General features: G+C 40.8%; 1 protein-coding gene across 5 annotated transcripts in view; it reads right to left on the bottom strand.

Annotated features, from left to right (window-relative positions):
• Positions 1 to 24,764, bottom strand: part of diaph2 (diaphanous-related formin 2) — an 852,337-nt gene that overhangs the window by 547,368 nt on the left and 280,205 nt on the right. For all 5 annotated transcript variants that reach the window (XM_078211680.1, XM_078211681.1, XM_078211683.1 and 2 more), the window contains 4 exons: positions 16,031 to 16,105; positions 12,703 to 12,772; positions 9,172 to 9,308; positions 7,958 to 8,066 (listed from right to left, as the gene is read on the bottom strand). In XM_078211680.1, the coding sequence (XP_078067806.1) occupies positions 7,958 to 8,066; positions 9,172 to 9,308; positions 12,703 to 12,772; positions 16,031 to 16,105 (391 nt within the window). The remainder of the gene's footprint in view (positions 1 to 7,957; positions 8,067 to 9,171; positions 9,309 to 12,702; positions 12,773 to 16,030; positions 16,106 to 24,764) is intronic.

Below are 24,764 nucleotides of genomic sequence, written 5' to 3'. Positions count from 1 at the left end.
CTGCAGTCTAGATTTTGTATTTTCCAGATGTTCAGCTTGCACCACAGAGAAATACCCATCTTCCAAACAACTCTAGTTCACTGCTTCCCAAACTGCCATAGGTTTAACCATTTCACTATTGTGATAACCCCCACAGGGTCCATGGGGAATCACAAACCGACCTCTCTGTTGGGCCCTTGGTAACAGTCAGTGGCCTTCGCAGCTGAAACTCATTACCTGAGACTTTTAAAAGGCAGACCAGGACTGGGCCTGCTGAACTGCAGACCCAGGCAGGGACTACGAGTTTGTACACCACAGTAGTGGTTTTACTTTGCATTCTGTAAATAAACGATGTTCCTTTCCAGTTGGGCTTCCTAAGTCATTATATTGGCAACAGGAAGAGGAAAGTTTCGGACACCCTCACCTTTCAATCAACCCGCTAAGACAGAAACGGGGAGATACTGAAAAGGCTGCTGGTTGGGAAACTGGAAACTTATGATGCGGGTGCAAAGAATTGGCCCCAATACGTCGAAAGAATGAGATATTTCTCCAGGGTAAACGAGATCGAAGGGGACGATCAGCAAAATGTCATACTCCTGACTGCGTGTGGGGCCTCAACTTTCTGCATCATTAAAGTTTAACCTACTCAGCAGCTCCGGATTCAAAATCAAGATAGTATTGAACCACTACGACCCTAAATCATCTGTTATATTGCAATGTGACAGGTTTGACACGGTAAATAGACTTCCTGGGGAACCAGTCACTGAATCCTTGATGAGACCAAAATTGGCAGAACACTGTTCAGGTCAACACTTCCAGAAATGTTAAGAGATCGCTTAGTAGTTATTGGCTGAGCCAACCCTGGACCTCAAGAAAGCCAAAGAACTAGTCCTTTCCTGCGTAAACACAGAAAGAGAGGCTCAGGAGCTTAGGGGTCCATAGTTGGTACCATCCTCAGCCTTGGGAGACCCCTGTACCATAGAACCAAGTCCCAGCGCATAACACTTGCTTCTCCCATTTGCTGCCAAGAAAGGGGATTGGAGTCAGAGGCTGCAAGATTCCAGAACAAGACAGGAAGTCTCTCCACAATACAGTGGGGAGCGGGAACATCTGTGCTACACTTGTAGACATAGGGTCCACCCTCCACAGGACTACCAAAACAACAAAGCATGTACTGCCCAGGCCAAAGCCATCTCAGGTCAGAGCTTTGCAAATAAACCAGCCAAGAATGTGGAATCGATGCAGCTAAATTGCATCGATACAGCCAAAGTGGCTCCAATCAGGATTAAACTCCAAGTAAATGGCCACCCCCTAGACATAGAAGTAGACACATGAGCCACTGTATCTATTATTGGAGAGCAAACATTTAGTCGACTTAAATACTTGAAGACACGACTGGTCCCCTATGCCCTACATGCCAAAGTAGAGATCGAATTGGAAGGTCAAGAGGAACATGGCATTACATACCCAGCACAATCGCTAAATGCGCCATGCCAGTAGCCGCAGTATTAAACCTGACAATTTTGTTCATCTCTGTGGGGATTATAAGTTGACAGTGAACAGAGCCTGCCACTTAGGAGACACAAAATATACACCACATTTTCCAAATTAGACATGAGCCACCCCTACTTCCAACTGGGGCTTGAGGTGTCATCCAGGAAGTATCATAAATACTCTCAAAGGATTTCCTGAGTATACTCGCATGCCCTTTGGGGTGTCTTTGGCTTGCGCCATTTTTCAATGGGTGATGGAGAACATCCTTCAAGGTATGCCCAGAGTGGTAATCTATCCGAATGACGTATTAACCTCAGGAGTTACTGTAAAGGAACAACTGGAGAGTTTGGAGGAGGTATTGTGCCTTTTTTTCTGATGCTGGAGTCTGAATAAAAAGGGATAAATGTGTGTTCCAGGTCAACGAGGTAACGCAGCTCAGGTATAGAGTTGACAAGGATGGTTTACATTCCATCGAAGAGAAGGTGAAAGCCATAAAAGGGCCTCCGACTCCAAGGAACACAAAAGAGTTGAAGTCTTTCCTATGTCTCATAAACTACTATGGAAAATTCAAAACGAACTCGGCAACTCTCCACATACTGTTTAAAAAAAAATCAGAAACGGTCATGGCAAATGCCACAAGTGAAAGCTTTTGTGAACATCAAACAACAATTGCTATCAACAAATATACTAGCGCATTATGACCCCCGGGTCTGGACTGCCCACTCAGCCAGGCCGTTTGAGGACAGGTGGTTGGGTGCTGTAAGGATGTGCCTTATCCTTTTTGTACTCATGAAGGTCTGAAGCTCCCCGCTGGTAAATGGGGTCCTGTTATCTGGTATTATATCAAAGCAAAGATTATATGACACTATAGCAGAGTGAGTTTTATCTTTGCATTCTATTAAAATTTCATCATTTGGGTTTCGCTCCACATATGCAACGTCAGAGATTAACATTTATTTCCACTTTATTTTTTTCTTTCCTGAGATGTGGGCGTCATTAGCTGGGCCAACATATATTGCCCATCCCTAATTGCCCTCATTGTGGTAATGGTAAGGTGCTTGATGGTAAGATGTTTTCCTGTACCGTTGCAGTCAGTATGATAGACATGCACATAAAAGTGCTGTTCGGAAGGGAGTTCCAGGGTTTTCACCCAGTAGCAGAGCTAAAATATTCTGTAAGGAAAAGGGAGGAACTGTATGCATGTGAGTTTAAGAGGGAGAGAAAGATAGAGAAAGAGTGATGCATGAGTGAGTGCGCTGTTAGTGTCAGTGTGCAAGATTGAGAATATGTTATGTGATACTCAAATAATGTGCAAGCATTATTGTTACAATGCCCGCAGAAATGCTAAAAATGTTTTCCCCAAAGATATCTGCAGCTAATTGGACTCATGAGGAAGATCTATGTAGCACTATTTAATCATGCCTGCAGCAACTGAAAATTATTTAATCTTCAACACTCAAAGGTTAAGTTTTGGATTTCACGATACAATCTGAGGCATTTTCTTCATACCTGTATAATGGAAGAAATGTTAGTCATCGTCAGAATCATTGCCAGGAGTGGTAATTTGCACTCTTCCCAAGCACTGAAAATTGTCTGCAGTCATCTTCAGCTGATTTACAACAGGCTTTAATTGAACAATTGTGCAGTTTGATTGATTTATTAAATTGCAAAAAGACAAAAAATTGTCAAGAGCCGATGCACATTAGTTGGCCATATGGGGTCAGTGGGAAAAGTCCTGGTGTAAAAAACACATTTAAATTTCCATGAAGTATGAAAGCGCAATCATTAGTTTTTGAAAAAAGATACGGTCAGTTTAAAATGTATTAATTGTTTTTTTGTTAGGCTTTTAAATGACAATTGTGTAAAAACAGAAATGTTTTGTTTTCATCCTCTCTCGTACAGGCAGCTTCCAGTCTTCTACATCAGTTAACCAAACACAACTTTCAAGCAATGACCTTAGCTATCAATCTTCCCGTCTAAATGGCTCAAAATAGAAAGCTAGATTACAGATAACATCAAGAGTGATCCAAGGAAAACACTTTAGCGGCATCAGAGGTAAGTGGAATGCTCAAGATCAGCAAGGTCCTTCAGCAGATGAGCTGAGTAGAAATATTATGGTGGCTCATTAAATGGCAGAATTTTGCAATGCATTTTTCATGCAAATATTTCACAACAGGTGGCTGTGGTCCAAATCAGTCAAATTGACTCATAACAATTAAGCAGGCATGATAACAAAACATAATAAAATAGCATTCCTAAAGAATATATGAACTAAATTGAGATACAACAAAATGAAAGAAGAGCTCATTCAGTATTAGAAAATCGTCTGAACTGGATTGGTTGATCATGGGCAAAACACATTTTATCACAATATTAAAAAGAATGAGGGGCAAACCTGAATTATAACCCAGTGGGAACAAAAACCATGAAGAGTAAACAATATGGAATCAAGACAAAAGATTTTGCCTCAAAAATCCATCAGAATTTTGAGGTGACAAACGAAATTAGTTAGCAAAAGTAATTTAACTTTCCTGGCTTTTCAGATGAAATTTCATAATGTTCCGTTTATGATCTTTCAAAGATGGCTTAAACTCGTGTAGCATAATAACAATTTGGCTCGCTCATTGAAACTGGCTTGGCAACAGAAGGCAAGGCATCAATGTGCAGTGGGAAAAAAAAGTGCCTGAGAACAAGAATGACTAATGGAAGTTTTGCAGAAATGTGTTACAAGTCCCCTGCTGTTAGCATTTTATAAATGATAGAGGTGGCTACTTTCCATAATATTACAAAATCTATTTATGAGACTGGGCTATCTGGTCAGCTCACTAGTATAAGGGGGGAGTAGATAATGCACAAAGACATCGAGATAATTTAAATCTGGAGGATAACGAACACAGATGGACTTTAATTCAGATAAATGTAAACTAATTCATTTTGGAGCATGAAACATGCATAATATAACAAATGTATTCAGCATCAAGAGAAAATGAATTTGGATGTGATTGTTGGTCAATCATTGAAAATGTCTTGCCACCTGAAGCTTATTAGCCAAGGCCATCAATTGTTTGAATTGTTTCAAGGCATTTAATTAAACACAAAAAAGGTATTCAGCATCAGAAATTTCAGAGTAGTTACATTCAGAATATTAAGTGCAAATTGGGCACAGTTCACAGTTCCTCAAAAAACACCAGTGTATGGTGGGTGAAAGAATAAACAGATTGATTTTGCTACTTAAAAGTGATGGGCCAAATGGCTTCCTTCTGCACTGTAGGGATTTGATGCAAAACTGTAATGCTTATCACTGCAAATAGGAGGATAGAGGAAATGCGGGATCAGCTAATTCTGCAACTTCGACTATGATCACAAAACTAGAAAATTCAGAAATACCAAATTAACAAGCTTAAAATGTAGAATAAAATTATGATTCACTACCTCTCAAAAAGAAAAATGGAATAAATATCGAGTTTGCTAATTAGAATGATAATAAATGTAGACAATTAAATATTTCACAGTGATGATTCTCATGCTGCTGAGATGAGAATCATCTTTGTAATTAGTCACAACTGGGATTATGCCCTTGGATGGTCCAGGAGAAATTTCACAGAATTTTATATTTTGAGATGTTACTGTTGAAATGTTCCTAAAATTAATCTGATGAGATAGATATCATTCGAGAGAAAATGGACGTAGGCTCTAAATCAAAGGACTTGTTGGAGGAAATTTCCCTTTCTAGTGATAAACCTGTTCCAGAGTCTATCTCAACAAACTCTTTAAAAATCAGAACATATGAAAAAGCAAATACATTCAAAACTACAGTATTTTGCCAGAGGGAATTCTGATGAGCAATTTATCTGAATAGGTAAATGAACTATTCAAAGAAAAGATGAATGCAAGCTTTCCAGTGCTATTATATAACCTTTCATTAACATATCTTGGTTTGAACAAAATGGACTCTGGACAGCATTAACATATAAATAACCTGCCATACTAAACAAACTCTTCAAGCTAGTGAATAGCTTATGTGACAATGAATTTATACATCGTGAGCATTTATTTTTAAATGTATTACATTTTAGACTGGTATTTTCAAAATGGAAGAAACAGTGATTAGAAGTCTTCAGAAATCATCTGCAAAGTACCATAGGTTCTTTCATTTAGACAATTTCCATCCTCTCCCTTTAAGGAGGCTCTGTTCATCAATGCCAGGGCCTTATTTTTAAAGCAGTTGCCAAATGAGGTAAATTCTATTTCTATCACAAGATTTCAGGATTTTTGTTGGCATTGAGAGGAATCTACGCCTTGATGTGTGCCCATCTTTTCTGTGAAAATCACAAATTAACAGCCTTGTTCATCGTTGCATTGCATTAATATAAACTGCCACGTCACCTAATTGTCTTAATCTGAGGAGGGAAATCATCCACTGCATTTCAGGTAATTGTGCAGTGATGTATTCAAGACCAAAGTTCCTAAATACATAAAAAGTTGGAGAGAGACTGCATATTATCAGAGTATAGTAATATATTATTTTTTGTATAGACATATTAAGAATAGTAACAGAGAGTAGATTATTCCTCAAATTCCTTTGAAATTAAGTAATTGTTTTTAAAAAATCATCTCAACGAGTTGGCACCTTATAAAATATATCATAAATCTTAATTTTAGACTATAAATTCTGATCACAATATAGTTTAATCGAGTATTCTTGAAAATAGGTAACAGGAATTGCAGCAGGAACAGAATATTAAGAGATAAAGGTTTAAATCTTCTGGTCTCAAAATTGTCAGAGCAATTCTTTTGTTCCACGGGACAATTTTTAAAAGACTCCCATTCTGAGTTGAGTCAGAGACTTTGGATAGCTCCAGTACTTAACTGAATAGTTACTGAGGAAATACTGGACAGAAAAACCATAGTTAACTCTTGGGTAAACTATACAGCTATTTTTCCAATCACTCGCACTGACCCTCCTGCCCCCCTCGACTACTTCTACAGATCCGATCCGAGCACCCCCTGACCACAATAATGCCAAACCACCTAAGTAAAACCTGACAACACATTCCCACCCCCCACCCCCACCCTGATTGCGTCTTTCGACCACACTAACCCATGACCACATTGACTAGACCCGACTACCACCAGCCACTTGACCTGCCCCCAAAATGACTGTCGTTTGACCCATCTGCCACCCTATCAAGCCCCCAACAAGTAAAATAGGTAGCACGCTACGGAAAGAGGTCCATGTTTGCACATTGAAGACAACCTAATAAGATGGGCAATCTTTCTACTGTATTCAGCACCCTCCAAATCCCAAGCACTAAAGAAACAAAAACACCAGAAACCGTGGAAACTCCAGTAAATCAGTTTGTCAGTCATAACAATTAATGGTCAATAATTTTCTTGGAGTGGCAGTCACCGGCAGACTGCCGCCCTGGAGAAACTTACCTCTACTGGAATTCCAAAGCCCCCTTCTCGCCCAACCTTTTGCACTTAGGCTGGGTGAGACAAGAGCAGTGAAGACATGAGTTAAAGTTGGGCCTAGATCAAAGTGGAGGGGTGCTGGAGTCAGACCTGGGTGGAGGTAGGGTTTGAGGTGGCTTGAGGGTTCCCGAGGGGAGTATCCTGTGTGGAGCTCGGTTTGGGTCTTTAAAGTAGTTATTCTGAAATTGGGAATGCTTTTTTTTTCCTTCTAACTCTTTCAGAGTAAATATAAGGGTAAAACTGGCAAAACCATCCAAAGTTAGCAATTTAAATCACTTTATCGGATGGTTCCCAACCCAGCGCAATTATCAAAGAGAAGTTAGCTCTCCTAGACAATTGCCAGGTACATGCTTTTGTGGGAAAGTTCAAACGGGATTCCCCAGTATATCACTGGTTTACCCGCACCCCCAAATGTGACACTGGGAAGCCAGGAAGTTATGGCCCAACAGCTCATAATTTCAGTCCCCAGAAGAATCCCTTTCCATGCAAGAGGTTTCAAAATACTGTTCATCCTCCTGCTGCTGTCTTTGTCAGAGATGCTTGCAACCCAGTAGATTGTTCGTTGACTGGGTGTCTTGAAAATTCATGGCAGACTGTTTGAACTCAGTGCCTGTGGAGGATACCATTTATAAAGCTGTGCAACTAGCAGGAGGCGCCTTACATATCCACGTTCCTGGGGGGGTTTTTTTAGTGCATGGGGTGTGGAAGTGACACAGAAAACTGAATTTGGAAAAACAAAGGTTCAAGCTTTCTAAAGTCTGCTATTTATGCTCTAAGTAGAGGGGCACACAGGTATCAGAAAATTCTTTTGAATCAGTCCTGCTTGTGCCAGGAATGAAATCAGGTTAAAGGTGCACTAAGCACTGCATTGCCAGTCTTGATGCACACAAATAATATTGTATGTGAATCACCAAGAAGAAAGTGCATAGTGATGGCACAATAACATGTCCACTTCTTCTTGATATCTATTCAATGAAGATGGAAACTAAATAGTGCAACAAGCATTCACCTGCAGTTGAAGCGCTTCATGATTGTCCAGTCCTTCCACAATGGGTGCAAATCGTTCTCTGTTATTCTGCTCTGCAGCTGTGGTTATAGCTTCCAAGATTTTATCAAGGCTAAAGAATTATAGAAAAAATCTTAGCAGTCTGTTCATAAAACTACTTTAAATTTTAAGTCCTCTCCAGCCACCATGCATGCTTGAAATAAATATGTAAACATATATGGTACCCTGCTACATCCAAAATGCATTTATGGTGACAGAGAAAATCTGCTTATATTAAAATAATAATTTTACATTAAATGAGCCATTTAAATCAATAAAACTACAATGCCTGCTCAGCTTAATCAACAAGAACAGTGGAATGTGGCACAGCAAATTGTTGTTTAGAGCCTGTTGGGGGATTAACATTAATTGAATTTAATAAATACATTTCAAATAACTTTCTAAACATATATGTTTCTCAAGCTAAAAAGCAGAATCCAACACCACAACACAAAATATATTTCTCAAAATGCTCCATTAACAATTCTATTTAGAATGCTTTGTTTTCTTGCAGAATTACATTATTTTCACCTTTCATAGAATCAAATGACACAATACATCTATTTCCTTCTGATTAAGTTTGTATGTTCTATCCCTGTTAACTTGAAATGGAAGACAGAACAAAAAAAATCACTTCCCATGGAACAAAGATGTTTGGCTGAATTGTATTTCAAGTGAAATGATACCTATTCATAGATTTGTTTCACATATTAAATCTATTTCTAATATAAACAATTCAATGGGGAGCTAGTTAGCTAAATGGTTAGGGTGTGGATCAGAATAACACCAACAGCATGGCATTCAATTCTCTTTCCAGCTGAGGTAGACTCAGGGCATGCCTCCTCACCTGACCCTTTGTTAATAAAATCACAACATATGCCATGATTCGGCAAATAATCACTAAGGATCTGCCTTTGGGCAGAGAACTCAACAAACAAGTCAATGGCTCATCAAAGCAAATTAATATAATTTTGTTTCTGAGATTTCATTACAGTAATGATGTTCCCCACATGACTTACCTCCTGTTCCCCACCTCATGAAAAGCAACAGCATAATAAAGCAGCAACTAAAATACTTAAAAGAGAACAACTGCGATATTGTAGCAAAGCATTGAAATTTTTTCCACAGAATAACAGTACATGCATGAGTGTAGAAAACATAAAACATGTTTAACTTACATATTTTCTTCTCCAACAATGCAAATTGCTGAGAGAATTTTCACAATTTCTATCATCATGTTTGTTTGCTTTGGGTCAATCGCTCTTGCCAATAACAGTAAGCTCCTTTCATCACCGAGTATTCTTTGCAAACCAAACTAAGTGGCAGACAAAAAAAATATAGATTGTAGATTAAATGATGATTTGATTAATTATATTGTAGTGCTTTACTAAAAGTCTAGTCATAATATTCACATGGGAAACCTTAACTCAAAGGAATAGACAGAGGTAGTAATAAGGCACAAGATTTTCCTGAGACATTGAACAACATTCATCATTGAAGTTTGAAGAATTATGATATCTCATTATTGCACCTGTAGAACCAGTCACTTCAATCACAATTCCGCAACAAAAAGTGCTGTATATTCAATAGAAATTCACTTTTATTTTCATTTATCTATAAAAACTTGTGAAAATCCAATTCTGACCAAAAGATTTTACTGCCAGCCATGCAGCTATCTTCTTGTCCTGTGACCAGCTGTTCACAGCAGTAGTGTCCTCATCTCAGCCTCCGACATCCTGTGCAACTGTGATCATAGCTCACTGGCACATTCTGTCCTTCTCTAACCCTTTACACACTTCCAAGAAGAAAAGAGCAACTAAAGTTAGTGCTGGTCCTCAATAGAGAGTCTGGGGAATTGATGTGGAAAACAATGAAATGGCAGAGACATTGAACAGGTATTTTGTCTTCACTGATGTCTCAGAAAACGTCCCAAATATACTGGAAAAACAAGAGGTGAAGGAGAGAGGAACTTAAAACAATCACCATCAATAGGGGAAAGACACTAGAAAAATTATTAAGCTGAAAGGCTAATAAGTTCCCAGGATGTCATGGCCTGCATCTCTGGTCTTTAATGAAGTGGCTACAAAGGTGCATTTGTCATCAAAAATTCCTTAGATTCTTGATTTTGAAAATAGTTAACGTAACACTTTTAATCAAGAAAGGAGGGAAACAGAAAGCAGGAGAACTTTCGGCCAGTTAGCTTAATATCTGTCATTGATAGAATCCATCATTAAAGGGGATGTAACAGGATACATAGTAAATCATAATTTGATCGGGACATAGTATTAAACTAATTTATTTGAGTTTTTGAAGAAATAACAAGGTGGATAAAGGAGAACCTGTAGCGTACTTGGATTTCAGAAGATATTTGATAACTGTCACTTCAAACGTTATTACACAGGTAAAAGTTACATGGTGCAGGGGGGTAACATATTGGCATGGATAAAGGACTGGTTATCTAATAGGAAGCAGAGAGTCGTGATAACTCAGTCCTTTTGGCATGGCAAGCTGTAACAAGCAGAGTGCCACAAGCATCGGTGCTGGAGCCTCAGAGACTTACAATCTACATCAATGATTTGGATGAAGGGACCAAATGTCTGGCAGCTAAATTTGACTATGACACCAAGATTGGTAGAAAAACAAGTTGTCAAGAAGAGGTGGAGGGTCTTCAAAGAGATGTAGACAGGTTAAGTGACTGAGCAAAAATTTGGCACATGCAGTATAATGTGGGAAAATGTGAACTTGTCCACATAAGGGGAGAGAGATTGCAGAACACAATGGTACAGAGGAATCTGGGTGTGCTGGTACATGAATCATAAAAACTTAGTATAGGTGGAGCTAGTGATTAGGAATGCAATCGAAATGTTGGCATTTCTTGCAAGGGGAATGGAATATAAAAGTAGATACGTTTTACTGCAGCTGTATACGGGGCCTTGGTGAGACCACATCTGGAATACTGTGTACAGTTTTGTCTCCTTCCTTTACAAATTATATAATTGGATTTGAAGCAGTGCAGAGAAGGTTCACGTAAATTCCTGAGATGAGAGGTTTATTTTACAAAGAAAGGTTGGACAGGTTGAGCCTATACACAATGGAGTTTAGAAGAATAAGTGATCTTTTTGAAACATAAGGTCTTGATACATTTGATAGGATAGATACTGGAAGAATGTTTCCACTTCTGAGAGTCACTAGAACCAGGGGATACAGTTTAAGAATAAGAAGTCTACCATTTAAGACAGAGATGAGGAGAATATTTTTCTCTCAATTAGTTGATAGTATGTAGAATTCTCTTCCTAAGAAAGCTGTAGAAGTTGGGTCATTAAATTTATACAAGGCAGAGTTTGACAGATTCTTGATAGACAAGAAAATCAAGGGATATGGGGACAGATGCCAAGTGGAGTTGATCGCAACCCAAATCAGCCATGATCTAATTGAATGATGCAGCATTGAATGGCCTACTTGTACTCCTAAGTCCGAAGTAACACTATTGATCTGTTCACCAATACCCTCTCTTCTGTACAATCTATCTTCTATGGCATAGCAGTCTCATGGTTTTACCTGTCTCAACATTGTCCTCATTATCCTTCCATGCCCTGCAGTTACCTACAATTTTACCGAGTGTCCAATTCTTGATACCCTCCTAATCATTGTGTGTGATATACCTTGGCAAATTACTTACATGGGCCAGTTTCCACATGAACAGATTCTACGCTCACACCTTTTGCCATACTGACATCATGGGCATTACTACATTTAGCTGCTGGTCTCACATCCAGTAAGATAAATTAAATTTCATTCTGCTCAAATCAGTAAAGCCGCAAGAAATCCATTTCAATGCGCAACTACTTGGATTGTATGCGTCTCAAATTTCAACATTCTCATGTCAAATGCAGTAGTATCTTGCTCAGGTCCATTGCTTCAGAAAAATACATTTACCTCTGAAACCGACCTCTTTCCACTAGGGGGCAAGTACAACACTGTGCCTTACACATTTTCCCAACATACGTATGTCACCTAAAATCTGGAAAACAATGGCATGTTCCTCTTCCATACAAAGAACCACAAACCTCTTCCGTCAGTTCCTGCAAAGCTACATGGTTTCAGTGTCCCAGCGAACCTATTTCAAGATGCTAGCCTCCGACATCCACCAATATCCATCCCAATTTAAGCAATATTCCTCAAACGTTCTTATTGTGTCCTATGGTACTTTCTGACTTTTACTCCATATCACTCCTTGTTTTTACTCTAGACAAGAAATGATTGCCAAAAATATCCAGTTTTAGAATGCTTTTCTACACAGCATTGGAGAACATTTTTCTTTTCTTCCAAGAACATTATTAAAAATTTTAACCTTCTACTACACAAAACAGGTGTCCAAAATTCAGTAGGAACATTTGCAGTTTTAGCAGTTTAAGTTTAAATATTGCAAAATTCATAGTAAACATAACTGGAATTATTAAGCAACACATTGTGGGATGTAAAATTGAAATAAACTAAAAATAACATCCAAATGTTGGTCAGCATTTAATTTTCACAGTGAGTTTTTATAGATGAATGCCATATACAAGTGAATTTCTATTGAATGTACAGCACTTTTTGTTGGGGAATAATGATTGAAGTGACAGGTTCTACAGGTGAAATTTTGAAAGAGAATGATATGCCTTCCATGCTATTTTGATGCATTGTAACTTGAAACATGAAAATCTTACCTTGTTGTTCATAAATGCTTTCAGACATTGGATAAGCTTATGTTGGTTTCTTTTGTCAATCATTTCTTGTCTAGAGTAAAAACAAATATGAGAATAGAGACATATTCTTCAAACAATAGTCATGTTTTATGAAAACTTGAATGAATGAATGAACTACAGCAGGTTGTTTTAAATGTATGTTCAGACAGAATATTCACATTGAACCTCTTGTTAACTTAAATACTATCAGTTGAAAGCAGTGCATTTCACATTATGAAGTCAAGACCTAAGGTATAATTCACATCCAGCAGGATTGAAGGGCAGTAGATAAAGAGGAATACCAGGGGAAATCGTAAGGGCCCCCACCAGGCATGTTTGAGGCAGGGAGGGATGGCATGCAAATTAGGACAGGTGGCTAGCCCACTGCCTCTCCATCCACCCCCAAGCTGTCCCCCTTAATACAGTGGGCAAATAAAACATCAGCCAGCCCACCCAACCTTAGATTTATTGGGACCCTTAACTGGCCAATTAAAGACAAGCATTGGGAGACTGAGGGACAATGTCAGCCCACTTTTTAACCAACTCTAGTGAAAAGGCAGGGAAGAATGGGAGAAAGTGGGGCAACTACTTTGGAGGATGCCTGTGCATCGGGGAGCACCTTCATTACAATATGTTACCCTCCTCCTTTGTGCCTCCAAACCCTGACTCCACACTCCTAGGGTGGCACAGTGGTGAGCACTGCTGCTTCACAGTGGGACCCGGGTTCAATTTCTGGCTTGGGTCACTGTCTGTGTGGAGTTTGCACGTTCTCCCCGTGTCTACATGGGTTTCCTCCAGGTGCTCCGTTTCCTCCCACAGTCCAAAAGACGTGCTGGTTAGGTGCATTGGCCATGCTAAATTCTCCCTCAGTGTACCTGAACAGGCGCCGGAGTGTGGTGACTGGAGGATTTTCACAGCAACTTCATTGCAGTGTTAATGTAAGCCTACTTGTGACTAATAAATAAATAAACTTCATCTCTTCGGTCCCCGGTCCCTTTCTGTGCAAAAGAACTCCAGAATTACCTTTCAGTCTAGCATGCATGTTCTTCCTTCTTATAGCTCCAGCAGCAACCACTGCTTGCTTCAAGGGCTGCAGGGACTACTCAGCTGTTAGCCCATCAGACTGGTCAGCAGCACTCAAGAGTGGGACTTCCTGTTCCTGAGGGACAGAAGTCCCAAAGTTTTTTTTTATTCATTTGTGGGACACGGGCATCACTGGCTGGCCAGCATTTATTGCCCACCCCTAGTTGCCCTCGGGAAAGTGGTGGTGAGCTGCCTTCTTGAATTGCTGCAGTCCATGTTCTGTGGGTTGACCCACAATGCCGTTAGGGAGGGAATTCCAGGATTTTGACCCAGCGACTACAAAGGAACGGCGATATATTTCCAATTCAGGATGGTGAGTGGCTTGGAGGGGAACTTGTAAGTGGTGGCCTTCCTATGTCTGCTGCCCTTGTCCTTCTAGATGGAAGTGGTCGTGGGTTTGGAAGATGGTGTCTCAGGAACTTTGGTGAATTGCTCATCTCATTAAGGCTGTCCCGAGCCATTAACAAGTCGGTCAGTTTGTGACTGACTTTCTACTGCAGAGGGAGAGAGGAGGCAAGTAATAAACCCCCCACCCAAAAATCCACCCCCCATTTTAGAAAGTGAACATTATGACTATGTGAGAATTGGGCTAAATGACTTTCCACCCAGACCAAAGCACTCACAAAACCTGAATACTGTATCATTAAGTTATTAATAGTGCACTCACAACAAAGTGAGGGGCACTGGTGGGGCGAGGTGGTGGTGGTGTGGAATAGAATTGGATTAAACATCTTTAGCTTTTTCAGCATCCAGAAGGAACACGCTACTGTAAAGTAAAAAGCATCTATCAGTTTTCAGGACTTTATGGCCCATTTTCCATGAAACTTGCAAAATAATCAAGGCCAGAATTGTCCCAAAAAGATTCCAAGTGTCAAATTCATGTGAAAACTGGGGTAATTCACGTTGGTATTTTCAGTGGGAGTTCAGAGAAGAATCTCCCAAACTCTGTGCACTGCAAAGGCCACCAGCGTGAATATTGTTAAAAGCTAGGGGGTATTCCCACTGGAGAGGCTGAAATTAGAGCACCAAGCGAGCTACGGGGCGTGCGCCGATCTGTCAGTGCCGAGGTCAATACATGTGCAGAGGCCCTGCACTGACGGCCTCCCGATTGCTGGCAAAATCGATTGCTGGCCAGCCCTATGACCTCCCGCAACGCCGGCTCATCACCCACCACCCGTCCCCACCTTCCCAGCCCGCCACAATCCCCCCCCCCCCCCCCCCCGAGCAGGTTGGCCGTTCCCCCCCTCCCCCTAGCATGCCCTGATCACTGGCCACCCAGCTCCCCCTACTGGTTCCTATGCAGAGTGGCAGCGGGACCCACCCCCACCCCAATCAATTGCCCCCTCAGCCCCGTGCCCCATCAGGCCCCTTCCCCATGGCCGATGGGCAGTATCAAAGTACCCCTTGGGCACAGGCTGACACTACGAGGGTGCCAATGCCCAAGGGGCACCTGCCCCTTGCCCCCCGAACCTCTGCGGGCCCCCAATTGCCCCCTGCACTCCAGCAGGGACGGGCCACTTGTTTCCCATTAGTGGGAGCTACTCGAAACCCCACTGGGCTGGAGTGAACCACTCCGGCCATTCAAATGGCCACTTAAGTGGTATTTGTGCCTCCCCACCAATCTGTGGCACAGATCAGATGCCGCCGGAAATCTGGCACTGGTAGATGCTCCCGGGGTGCCAACACGTGCGCGCGAACCCTGCGAATCGGCCGACACGACAATCTTCCGGGAGATTGGGAGAATGGAAGAATTGTGGCCCAAGTGTATCATCTGTTATAGAAGTAATCCACAAGTGTTTTCAGTAAAATCAGAGAAATTGCGTGAGATAAAGAGAAACTAAGAAGGGAGACACTGAATAAGCCAAAGGTCGAAAGAGAGATCAATTGTCTGCGGTGCCTCACAAGAAGAAAGGCACCAAGAAACAAAGAAAAACTGGCAACTGGAGATCTGTACTCAAACATGCCAACACCTACCAGGGAGGGGGGGAAAAATGCTAAGCTTGGAATAAACTGGGAATTAAGTGCATCATTTCGGAATAAGTACAAAAATACATATCATAGCTATATGAGGAGAATTGTGTTAAATAGCTGGCCAGAATACAATGTGAATAGTAACTGATTACTATATCACAAAAGTTTTGAAAAGCCTTGGTGTATTTTGTTTAGTCCCCAACTCTTTTTCACTTCATCATCTGTCCTTAAATTGAAACAATTGGTTACCACTTACTGCTTCTTGTCCAAAAGTTTCTCCAACGCATCAAGCATGAGACCAAGGCCTTCGTGACCAAAGTTATTAACCCAACTGAAAAACAAACACATTTATTAATTTATTTATGCTACTTTAAAATACATGAAAGTGGAAGATTGTTAAAAATATAATCAGCTATCCATAAACACACATTTTGGGAAAGTCTGTAAATTGCATGTGCACAGCCTCCAAAGGCAGGGTTTGTAACTTACTTAATTATTCAAAACAAAAGTACATCCAGTGAGGCCAACATTTTGAGAGACAGAGTCCTTCACGTAAAAATGTTAATGGCTGAATTTAAAGTCACAAAAATAATTCTATTAATGAATGCTGAAATGTCACTTCTTGTTCATACAATAAATGGCAGAGTCATCAGGAGTATAGAAACACAGAGGTGTGCAAGTCCACAAATCCTTGAAGGTGGCAACACAGGTGGAGAAGGTGGTGAAGAAGGCATATGGTATGCTTGCCTTTATAGGACGGGGTATAGAGTATAAAAAGCTGGAGTCTGATGATGCAGCTGTATAGAATGCTGGTTAGGCCACATTTGGAGTACTGCGTCCAGTTCTGGTCGCCGCACTACCAGAAGGACGTGGAGGCATTGGAGAGAGTGCAGAGAAGGTTTACCAGGATGTTGCCTGGTATGGAGGGTCTTAGCTATGAAGAGAGATTGGGTAGACTGGGGTTGTTCTCCTTGGAAAGACGGAGAATGAGGGGAGATCTAATAGAGGTATACAAGATTATGAAGGGTATAGATAGGGTGAACAGTGGGAAGCTTTTTCCCAGGTCGGAGGTGACGATCACGAGGGGTCACGGGCTCAAGCTGAGAGGGGCGAAGTATAACTCAGACATCAGAGGGATGTTTTTTACACAGAGGGTGGTGGGGGCCTGGAATGCGCTGCCAAGTAGGGTGGTGGAGGCAGGCACGCTCTCATCGTTTAAGACTTACCTGGATAGTCACATGAGCAGCCTGGGAATGGAGGGATACAAACGATTGGTCTAGTTGGACCAAGGAGCGGCACAGGCTTGGAGGGCCGAAGGGCCTGTTTCCTGTGCTGTACTGTTCTTTGTTCTTTGTTTGACATCTTATTTTGTAAATTGCATATTTCAGATGGGTGAAAAAATGGTCAATAAATAAATGGACTTGAGAAGTTTTGAATAATTTGATTGTGTCACTTTCTCCCATCATTTATCATAGTTTTTTTCTGATCTTTCAAATTGGTGGTTTCCATTAAGTCATTTTTCTTTGATGGTTTTCTTACATCAAGAATTAACTAAGAATCAGCTATATCCAAAGGAATTGATGATTTACCTGATCCCTGCAAACTAATAATGTTACAGCTTAGCTTTTTCCTCGAGTGAAAAACTTGGCATAAACAACGGTGTCCCCTATGAAAGAAGACTTCTATTCTTTACTGATAATTTAAAAAGTGTGTAAAATTATTCACAATTTCAAAAATATGACTCTTAAACTGAAAAAAAAAAATCAGGAAAACACGGAAGAACACGATATTTAGATAATTGAAATCACTTCACAATTAATTAATGTTCAGAAGACTGCTATTTTCCTTAGAGTTGTGTTAAATATTACAGTTAAACATTTTATCTTAATTCCTATGCATATCTTCATGTTTCCAAATATATCTTTGGGGTGATATGTTGGGCGTAAAATGAGTGGGGCTATGCTCCCCAAAACTAAAACCAATCTGATACAACTGGAATCTTAATCCTCTGAAACCTCTAATGTAAGGCCATTTTCTTTTTATGCCAAGTAACCAAAATATTAACAGTCATCAAACAGTGATTTGCAATGTAATGGCAACCTATGCAGCTGTATCTACATCATGCATTTTTCTACTGGTACCTTCTCACAGAAGTCCACAATCAAAAATGATGGCCTAGAAATTTGATCGTGCCAAAAATTGCACTAGGCTCTTCCCTCAATGGACAAGTTGGGGAACACTATTCATTCAATCACATTCTGGTAGTGGCACGGCCATCACCACAACTATAGACAAGTTTGTCACGTGCCATTGGCTTCTTCGGCCAATAGCCAACCTGCAATTTGAAATTGGCTATCAGGTCCTCAAGCATCGTCAAGTCTTCCAGAATCTTCCAGCTATTCGTGAAATGTGAAATTCAACATTCAGGTTTGTCAGGATATTCCATCACGGAGGTTTTTACAGACAAACCCAAACTAAAATGACTCAATATCCATCCACGCAGGCATGGATAGCAATCTCGAGTGTGAACCTTGGCTATTTTTTTCTGAGCCCACTGGTTTACCTTGAATACATGGCTACCCGAGACATGAAATGACAATCCACTTATAGCTATGAAGAGAAAACAGGTATTGTATCCTCCAATATTTACGTTATCCCTCAGTTCAAAAGTAGAATTAAAATGGCTTATAATAACAGAACTAAATTAAAATATTCCATTAGCAATTACTAATGCTGTAAACCTCCATGTTTTAAGAATACAATGCTTCAAGCATGTTCATTGAGAGGACTGCACATTGCAGCACGTCTCAAGTCTGAGCAGTAAGAGATCTGGTTTTGAGCAACAATAGCCTTCATTCCAGACATTTCAATTGAACTCAGCAGTTCACTTTCTTGGTAAGTGACATGACATTTGTTTAGTTCTGCAACATATGCCAAGAAGCAAAATTAATATGTTGACTTGTGCAGTAATTCATAACAAACTGTAGTGCATCTTAATAAGGTTGAACAAACCCTATTACAGAGGTTTTACCTCTGCAGCCTTTTTAATTTTGGCTTCATTTTAAAATCAAAATTGAAAAGAAATTGCCATGTACCAATGATCATTACTCCCTTTCCATCCTGAAATTCTAGCCAAATATTTTACTCTTCTGTTAACATTTGAAGTCATTTGAGACACTTTGCAAGTGGTTAAACAACTTGTACAGCTTTGCATAAAATTCCTGATAGGACTTTAAACGCTGTACATGAAAGACAACATTTGATCAAAAAACGTTTAGAGAGTAAACAGAGCATCCTTTTAAACTACAGAAAAGACAGTTCATAGCATTCTCAGAAAGAGCACAATGTCAGAGAGAAAGTTATTTATCAAATTTGATGAAAAATCCAATAATGAAAGGTTGTAACAAAAATGCTTCTGATTCTTGTACTATAGATAGATTGCAAGTCCAGCAAGTTATTGAATTCCAACTGTTTTCATAGGAATCTTTAAACCCCTCGGGTTTGCTCTGTCAATCCAGTTATATGATGGCTGTTCTGAACCTCACCTCACCTCCATATCCCTTGAAACCCCTAGATGACAAAATCTTGAAGTTTAAATTGACCCATCGTCCACATCCTTTTTTGGGATAGCGTTCCACATTTCTACTACACTTACTTGCTTGATTTCCATCCGTATGGCCAAGTTCTAATTAAGTCCCCCCACCAAAGGAGATTTCTCCAACCAAATATAAGTAATAATTTAGCATTGCAAACAGCTCAGTCAGTTCACCACTCAGTCTCCTACACTCGAAGGAATACAAACCAACTCCCTGCAGCCTGTCTATATAATTTAGCTCCAAGTCCCACTGTCATTCAGGGTGAATCTGCTCTGTACCTTTTCCAAGGTTAATACATACTTCATGAGATACGGTGCCCAAAGCTGAACACAATATTCCAGATGGGATCTGACCAAGGCTCTCTGCAAATGAATTGCATAATTAACACTTTTCCTGCTCATTTGCTAATCATAACAATCAAAATTCTAATTTGGAAGAATATGAAACTCCCATCTGTGCTAGAATGCAGAGGACCATCCAATGCCAACCTTCTGCCTTGAATTCCTTTGGGTGGTAAAATGCGGAGCTCATCAAGAGCAAAACTAAACAACTATGTAATTATTAAACATGGTGCACATGTATTTATGTTTGAAAGTAATATCACAGGATCTGTTCATGAAATTGGAAGGAATGAGAGACTTGAAACAACACAAAAATGGATAAAAGGGCTAAGAATGTGCTGAGATTTCGCAAACAGAATTATTTTCTCAAAAATATCTATGTTCATAGAAATCATAGAAACCCTACAGGAGAGAAAGAGGCCATTCGGCCCATCGAGTCTGCACCAACCACAATCCCACCCAGGCCCTACCCCCATATCCCTACATATTTTACCCACTAATCCCTCTAACCTACACATCTCAGGGCACTAAGGGGCAATTTAAGCATGGCCAATCAACCTAACCCGCACATCTTTGGAATGTGGGAGGAAACCGGAGCACCCGGAGGAAACCCACGCAGACACGAGGAGAATGTGCAAACTCCACACAGACAGTGACCTAAGCCGGGAATCGAACCCAGGTCCCTGGAGCTGTGAAGCAGCAGTGCTAACCACTGTGCTACCGTGCCGCCCGTTGATATGCTTCTTTTTTTCTATCCTTTGACATTTCGATCCTCCCAAAAAAATTAAGCTCAAAACAAATACACAAAATGTATGAGAAAGGCGTTAAGAATAAAATAAAACGTTCAGCGACAATGGGGAAAACAGAGTGAAGTATGTTCTGACAGAAAACAGAAGATATATTACAAGTTCACTAAAAGGAAGATTGACAGATAGATTTATAGATATTCATGTAAATAAGCAGCAAATGACAGACGGTGTCATTTGAAAATATAAGTGACTTGCATTTATATAACCACCTTTCATAACCTCAGGACACCGCAAAGCAGCTTCCAGCCAAAGAATCCTTTTGAAGTTTAGTCACTGTTGTAGAAAATGTGGCAGCCAATTTACATGTCGCAAAATCCCGTAAACAACAATATGATGCTGACCAGATAACCTGCTTTAGTGATATGTCCTGGTCACAACACTGTGTAGAACTAACATGTCCTTTTTCAGAATTAAATCTTGGGATCAATTAATTAATCAGAGAGCAGATGGGATCTCAGTTTAACAGCTCATCTGAAAACAGTGTAGTGCTCCCAGCATACTGTACCAGACTATCAGCCTAGGTGTAATGCTCATGTCTCTGGAGTGGGACTTGAATCAACAGCCCAGTGACCAAGATGAGAGAATGATACGATTGCAGTGTTAACAGTAGGGGCGACTCTTAACTCCCCTCTGAAATGGGCAAGCAAGCCAAACTGCTGCATAAAAGTTGAAAAAGAATAAAACTGAATGGGCTACAACGCATGACCAAAGCACACGAAAAACAAATGCACACCCTGTCCTGTCAACCCTGTGAAGTCTTCCTTACTAGAATTTGAGAATTTGCGCCAAAATTGGGAGAACAGTCTTGCAGGCTAATCAAGGAGCAGGCAGGCCTAGTCATACTCACTGAATCATGCCATGCAGACCATATCCCAGGATTTCATCACCATTCTTGATATGTCTTGTTCTACTGGCAGGACAGATCCACCACAGGTAGTGGCAGCACAATCATATACAATCAAAAAGGTAGTTTGCCCGGGAATCCTTAACATTTATATCGGACCAGTTGGCATTTCATCGCATTAGGTCAAATTTACTGTTGATTACGACTCATAAACCTCACTCAACTGATGAATCGGTACTCCATGTTGAACACCACTTACAAGAAGTACTTACAAGTAGCTAGAACACGGAATTCACAGACTTCAATATTGATCACCAAGAATAGCTCAGTCCTGACTGACTACTAACTGAGCAAGCAGAATCCTGAAACACTTATCTGTCAGGCTGGGATTGAGGCAGGTGGTAAGAGAACCAACACGAGGGAAAAGTCCAACACAGCCTTACTCTCACCAAACTGCCCATCACAGATGCATCTGTCCATAATGGTAGCAGTGACCACTGCACAGTCCTTCTGGAGGCAAAGATTTGTGTTCACTCAGAGGACACCCCCTATCATGTATGGCACTACCAACTTGTTAACCAAGGTAGATTCAGAACAGTTCTAGCAGCTTAAAAGTGGGCATCCATAAGGCACTGTTGAGCATGAGCAGCAGCAGAACTGTATTCGATCAAAATCCATAACCTCTTGAGGTGGCACATTCTTCAGTATATCGCTACTGTTTAGTCAGGGGAACAACTCTGGTTCAATGAGGAATGTAGTAAAACATGCCAGGAACTGCACCAGCCATACCTGGTGAAACTACAGCAGAAGACTATTGCATACTGAAAAGCAGAAGCAGCATGCGACAGATGTGGTAAGTGATCACACAATCAACTGATCAGGTCATGTTCTGCAGTCCTGCCACATCCAGTCACGGACAGTGGTGGATAATTCTACAACTGATTGTATGGGGAGGCTTCAAAAACATCTCCGTCCTCAATGATGAAAGCTGAGTACTTCAGTGCAAGGGACAAGGTTAGAACATTTGCAACCACAAGGGAACATAGGAAGATAGAAACATAGGAATTAGGAGCAGAAGTAGGCAAATTCAGCCCTTCGAGCCTCCTCTGCCATTCAATCAGGTCATGGCTGATCTCTCCCTGGACTCAAATCCACCTCCCACCTGTTGCCCAGATCCCCTTATCCCTTTTTTAAAATTAAAAGTGCCAATCGAATGATTCATTTCGACCTCCTCCTGAAGTCCCCTGCATCACAGATGTCATTTTCATACAATTTGATTCACTGCACTATTAATCACAAAACAGCTGCAGGCAATGGATACGGCAATGGCTACAAGCCCTGAAGTTGTACTGAAGACTTCTGTTCCAGAACCAGCTGCATCCCTTGCCAAGCTGTTCATTTAGCTACAACGCTAAAATCTATCTGGCTATGTGGAAAGTTGTCTAGTTATAACCTGTCCACAAAAAGTGACAAATCTAATCAAGCCAATTATGGCTTTAGAAGTAATTCTCAATCATCAGCAAAGTGATGAAAGGTGCCATGACTATCATGCAGGACTTACTCAGCAAGCACCTGCTCACAGATGATTTCCATCAGGGCCACTCCGTTCCAGTCTTCATGATAACCTTGGTTCAAACATTGATTGGAGATTTGAATTCAGGAGGTCAGATGAATGTGAAGCGAATGCCCTTGACATCAAGACAAAATTTAACCAAATGTGGCATCAAAAGGCCTAGTAAAAGTGAAGTCAATGGGAAAACTCTCAACAAGTTGCAGTCATAGCTTGAATTAACTAAAGGAAGACAGGTGTGGTTGTGGAGGGCAATAATCTCAGCCACAGGACATTACTGCAGGAGCTTCTCAGGATAGTATCCTAACCAACTTCAGCTGCTTCCTCAATGGTCTCTCTTCCAATGCAAGATCAGAAGTGGGGATGTTCACTTACATTTGCAGAATGTACAATACGATTCATGACCACTCAGATACTGAAGCAGTCAGTGCCTTCATGCGACAACATTCAGCCTTAGGCTAAGTAGCAAGAAACATCTGCACAGCACAAATGCCAGGAAATGACTAATTCCAACAAGAGAAAACCTAGCCATCTCCTCTTAACGATCCATGGCATTACCTTTGTTGGCATTACCTTTGTAAAATGAGTTACTGTCAACATCCTAGGGGTCACCATTAACTAGAAACACGATCAGGCCAGCCATGTAAATACTGTAGCTTTAATGGCAGACCAGCAGCAAATCACTCCCAAAAGGCTATCCACCATCTACAAGGAATAGCTCAGTACTTTGAGAGAATACTGTCCACCTATCTGAGAGTACAGCTGCAAAGACAAACAAGAAGTTCAACACCATCCAAGATAACTGCGGCATGGTAGCACAGTGGTTAGCAATGCTGCTTCACAGCTCCAGAGACCTGGGTTCGATTCCCGGCTTGGGTCACTGTCTGTGTGGAGTTTGCACATTCTCCTCATGTCTGCGTAGGTTACCTCCGGGTGCTCCGGTTTCCTCCCACAGTCCAAAGATGTGCGGGTTAGGTTGATTGGCCATGCTAAAATTGCCCCTTAGTGTCCTGGGATGCGTAGATTAGAGGGATTAGCGGGTAAAATATGTAGGGATATGGGGGTCGGGCCTGGGTGGGATTGTGGTCGGTGCAGTGTCGGTGGGCCGAATGGCCTCTTTCTGTACTGTAGGGTTTCTATGGTTTCTATAAGGCAGCCCACTTGATCTGTACTTCATGCATTACCTTAAGCATTCATTCCCTCCATCATCAGAGCACAATGACATCTGGGTGTCCCACCTGCAAATTGTATTACAGCAACTCACTAAACTTCTTTTGACAATACCTTCCAAACTTACAAGTTCTCTTCCATGCCGCACACCATTCTGACTTGGAACTACATCACCCTTCCTTCACTGCCACTCGAACAAAGTCCTGCACCTTCTTTTCTCACAGCGCCAAAAGTGTACCTACACCAGCTGAACTGCAGTGCTTCAAGAAGATGGCACATCACCATCTTCTCAGCGGCAATTTGAGTTGGGCAACAAATGCTGGCCTCGTCAGTGACTCTCAAACACTATGAAGGAAGACTTGCGGATTGTCGAATTTACTGTCTGATTCAGTGGGATAATGATGACTAATGGTGACAGGCTTCTTTTTTATACTGTAAAGCTGGAAGTTCTGCAAAATATTAGCAAAAGCGATCAGCATACTAGTCAAATAGAAAGTCAGCAACCATTGCCAATGTTATTTAATCAGATTTCAACAGTCCAGAAATAAAATTACATCCTAATTAACATTAAAGGTCGGAAAGTCACTTGTTGAAACTAATGCAAGCTATTCAGCCTATTTTATCTGTCCCACCTCTTAGAAAAAACTATCCAGTCAGTCT

Source organism: Mustelus asterias, chromosome 4 (assembly GCF_964213995.1).
Source record: "Mustelus asterias chromosome 4, sMusAst1.hap1.1, whole genome shotgun sequence".
In the NCBI taxonomy this organism is placed as follows: Eukaryota; Metazoa; Chordata; class Chondrichthyes; order Carcharhiniformes; family Triakidae; genus Mustelus; species Mustelus asterias.
Note: the sequence above shows the minus strand (reverse complement) of the source record. Positions and strands in the feature narration are given on the sequence as shown.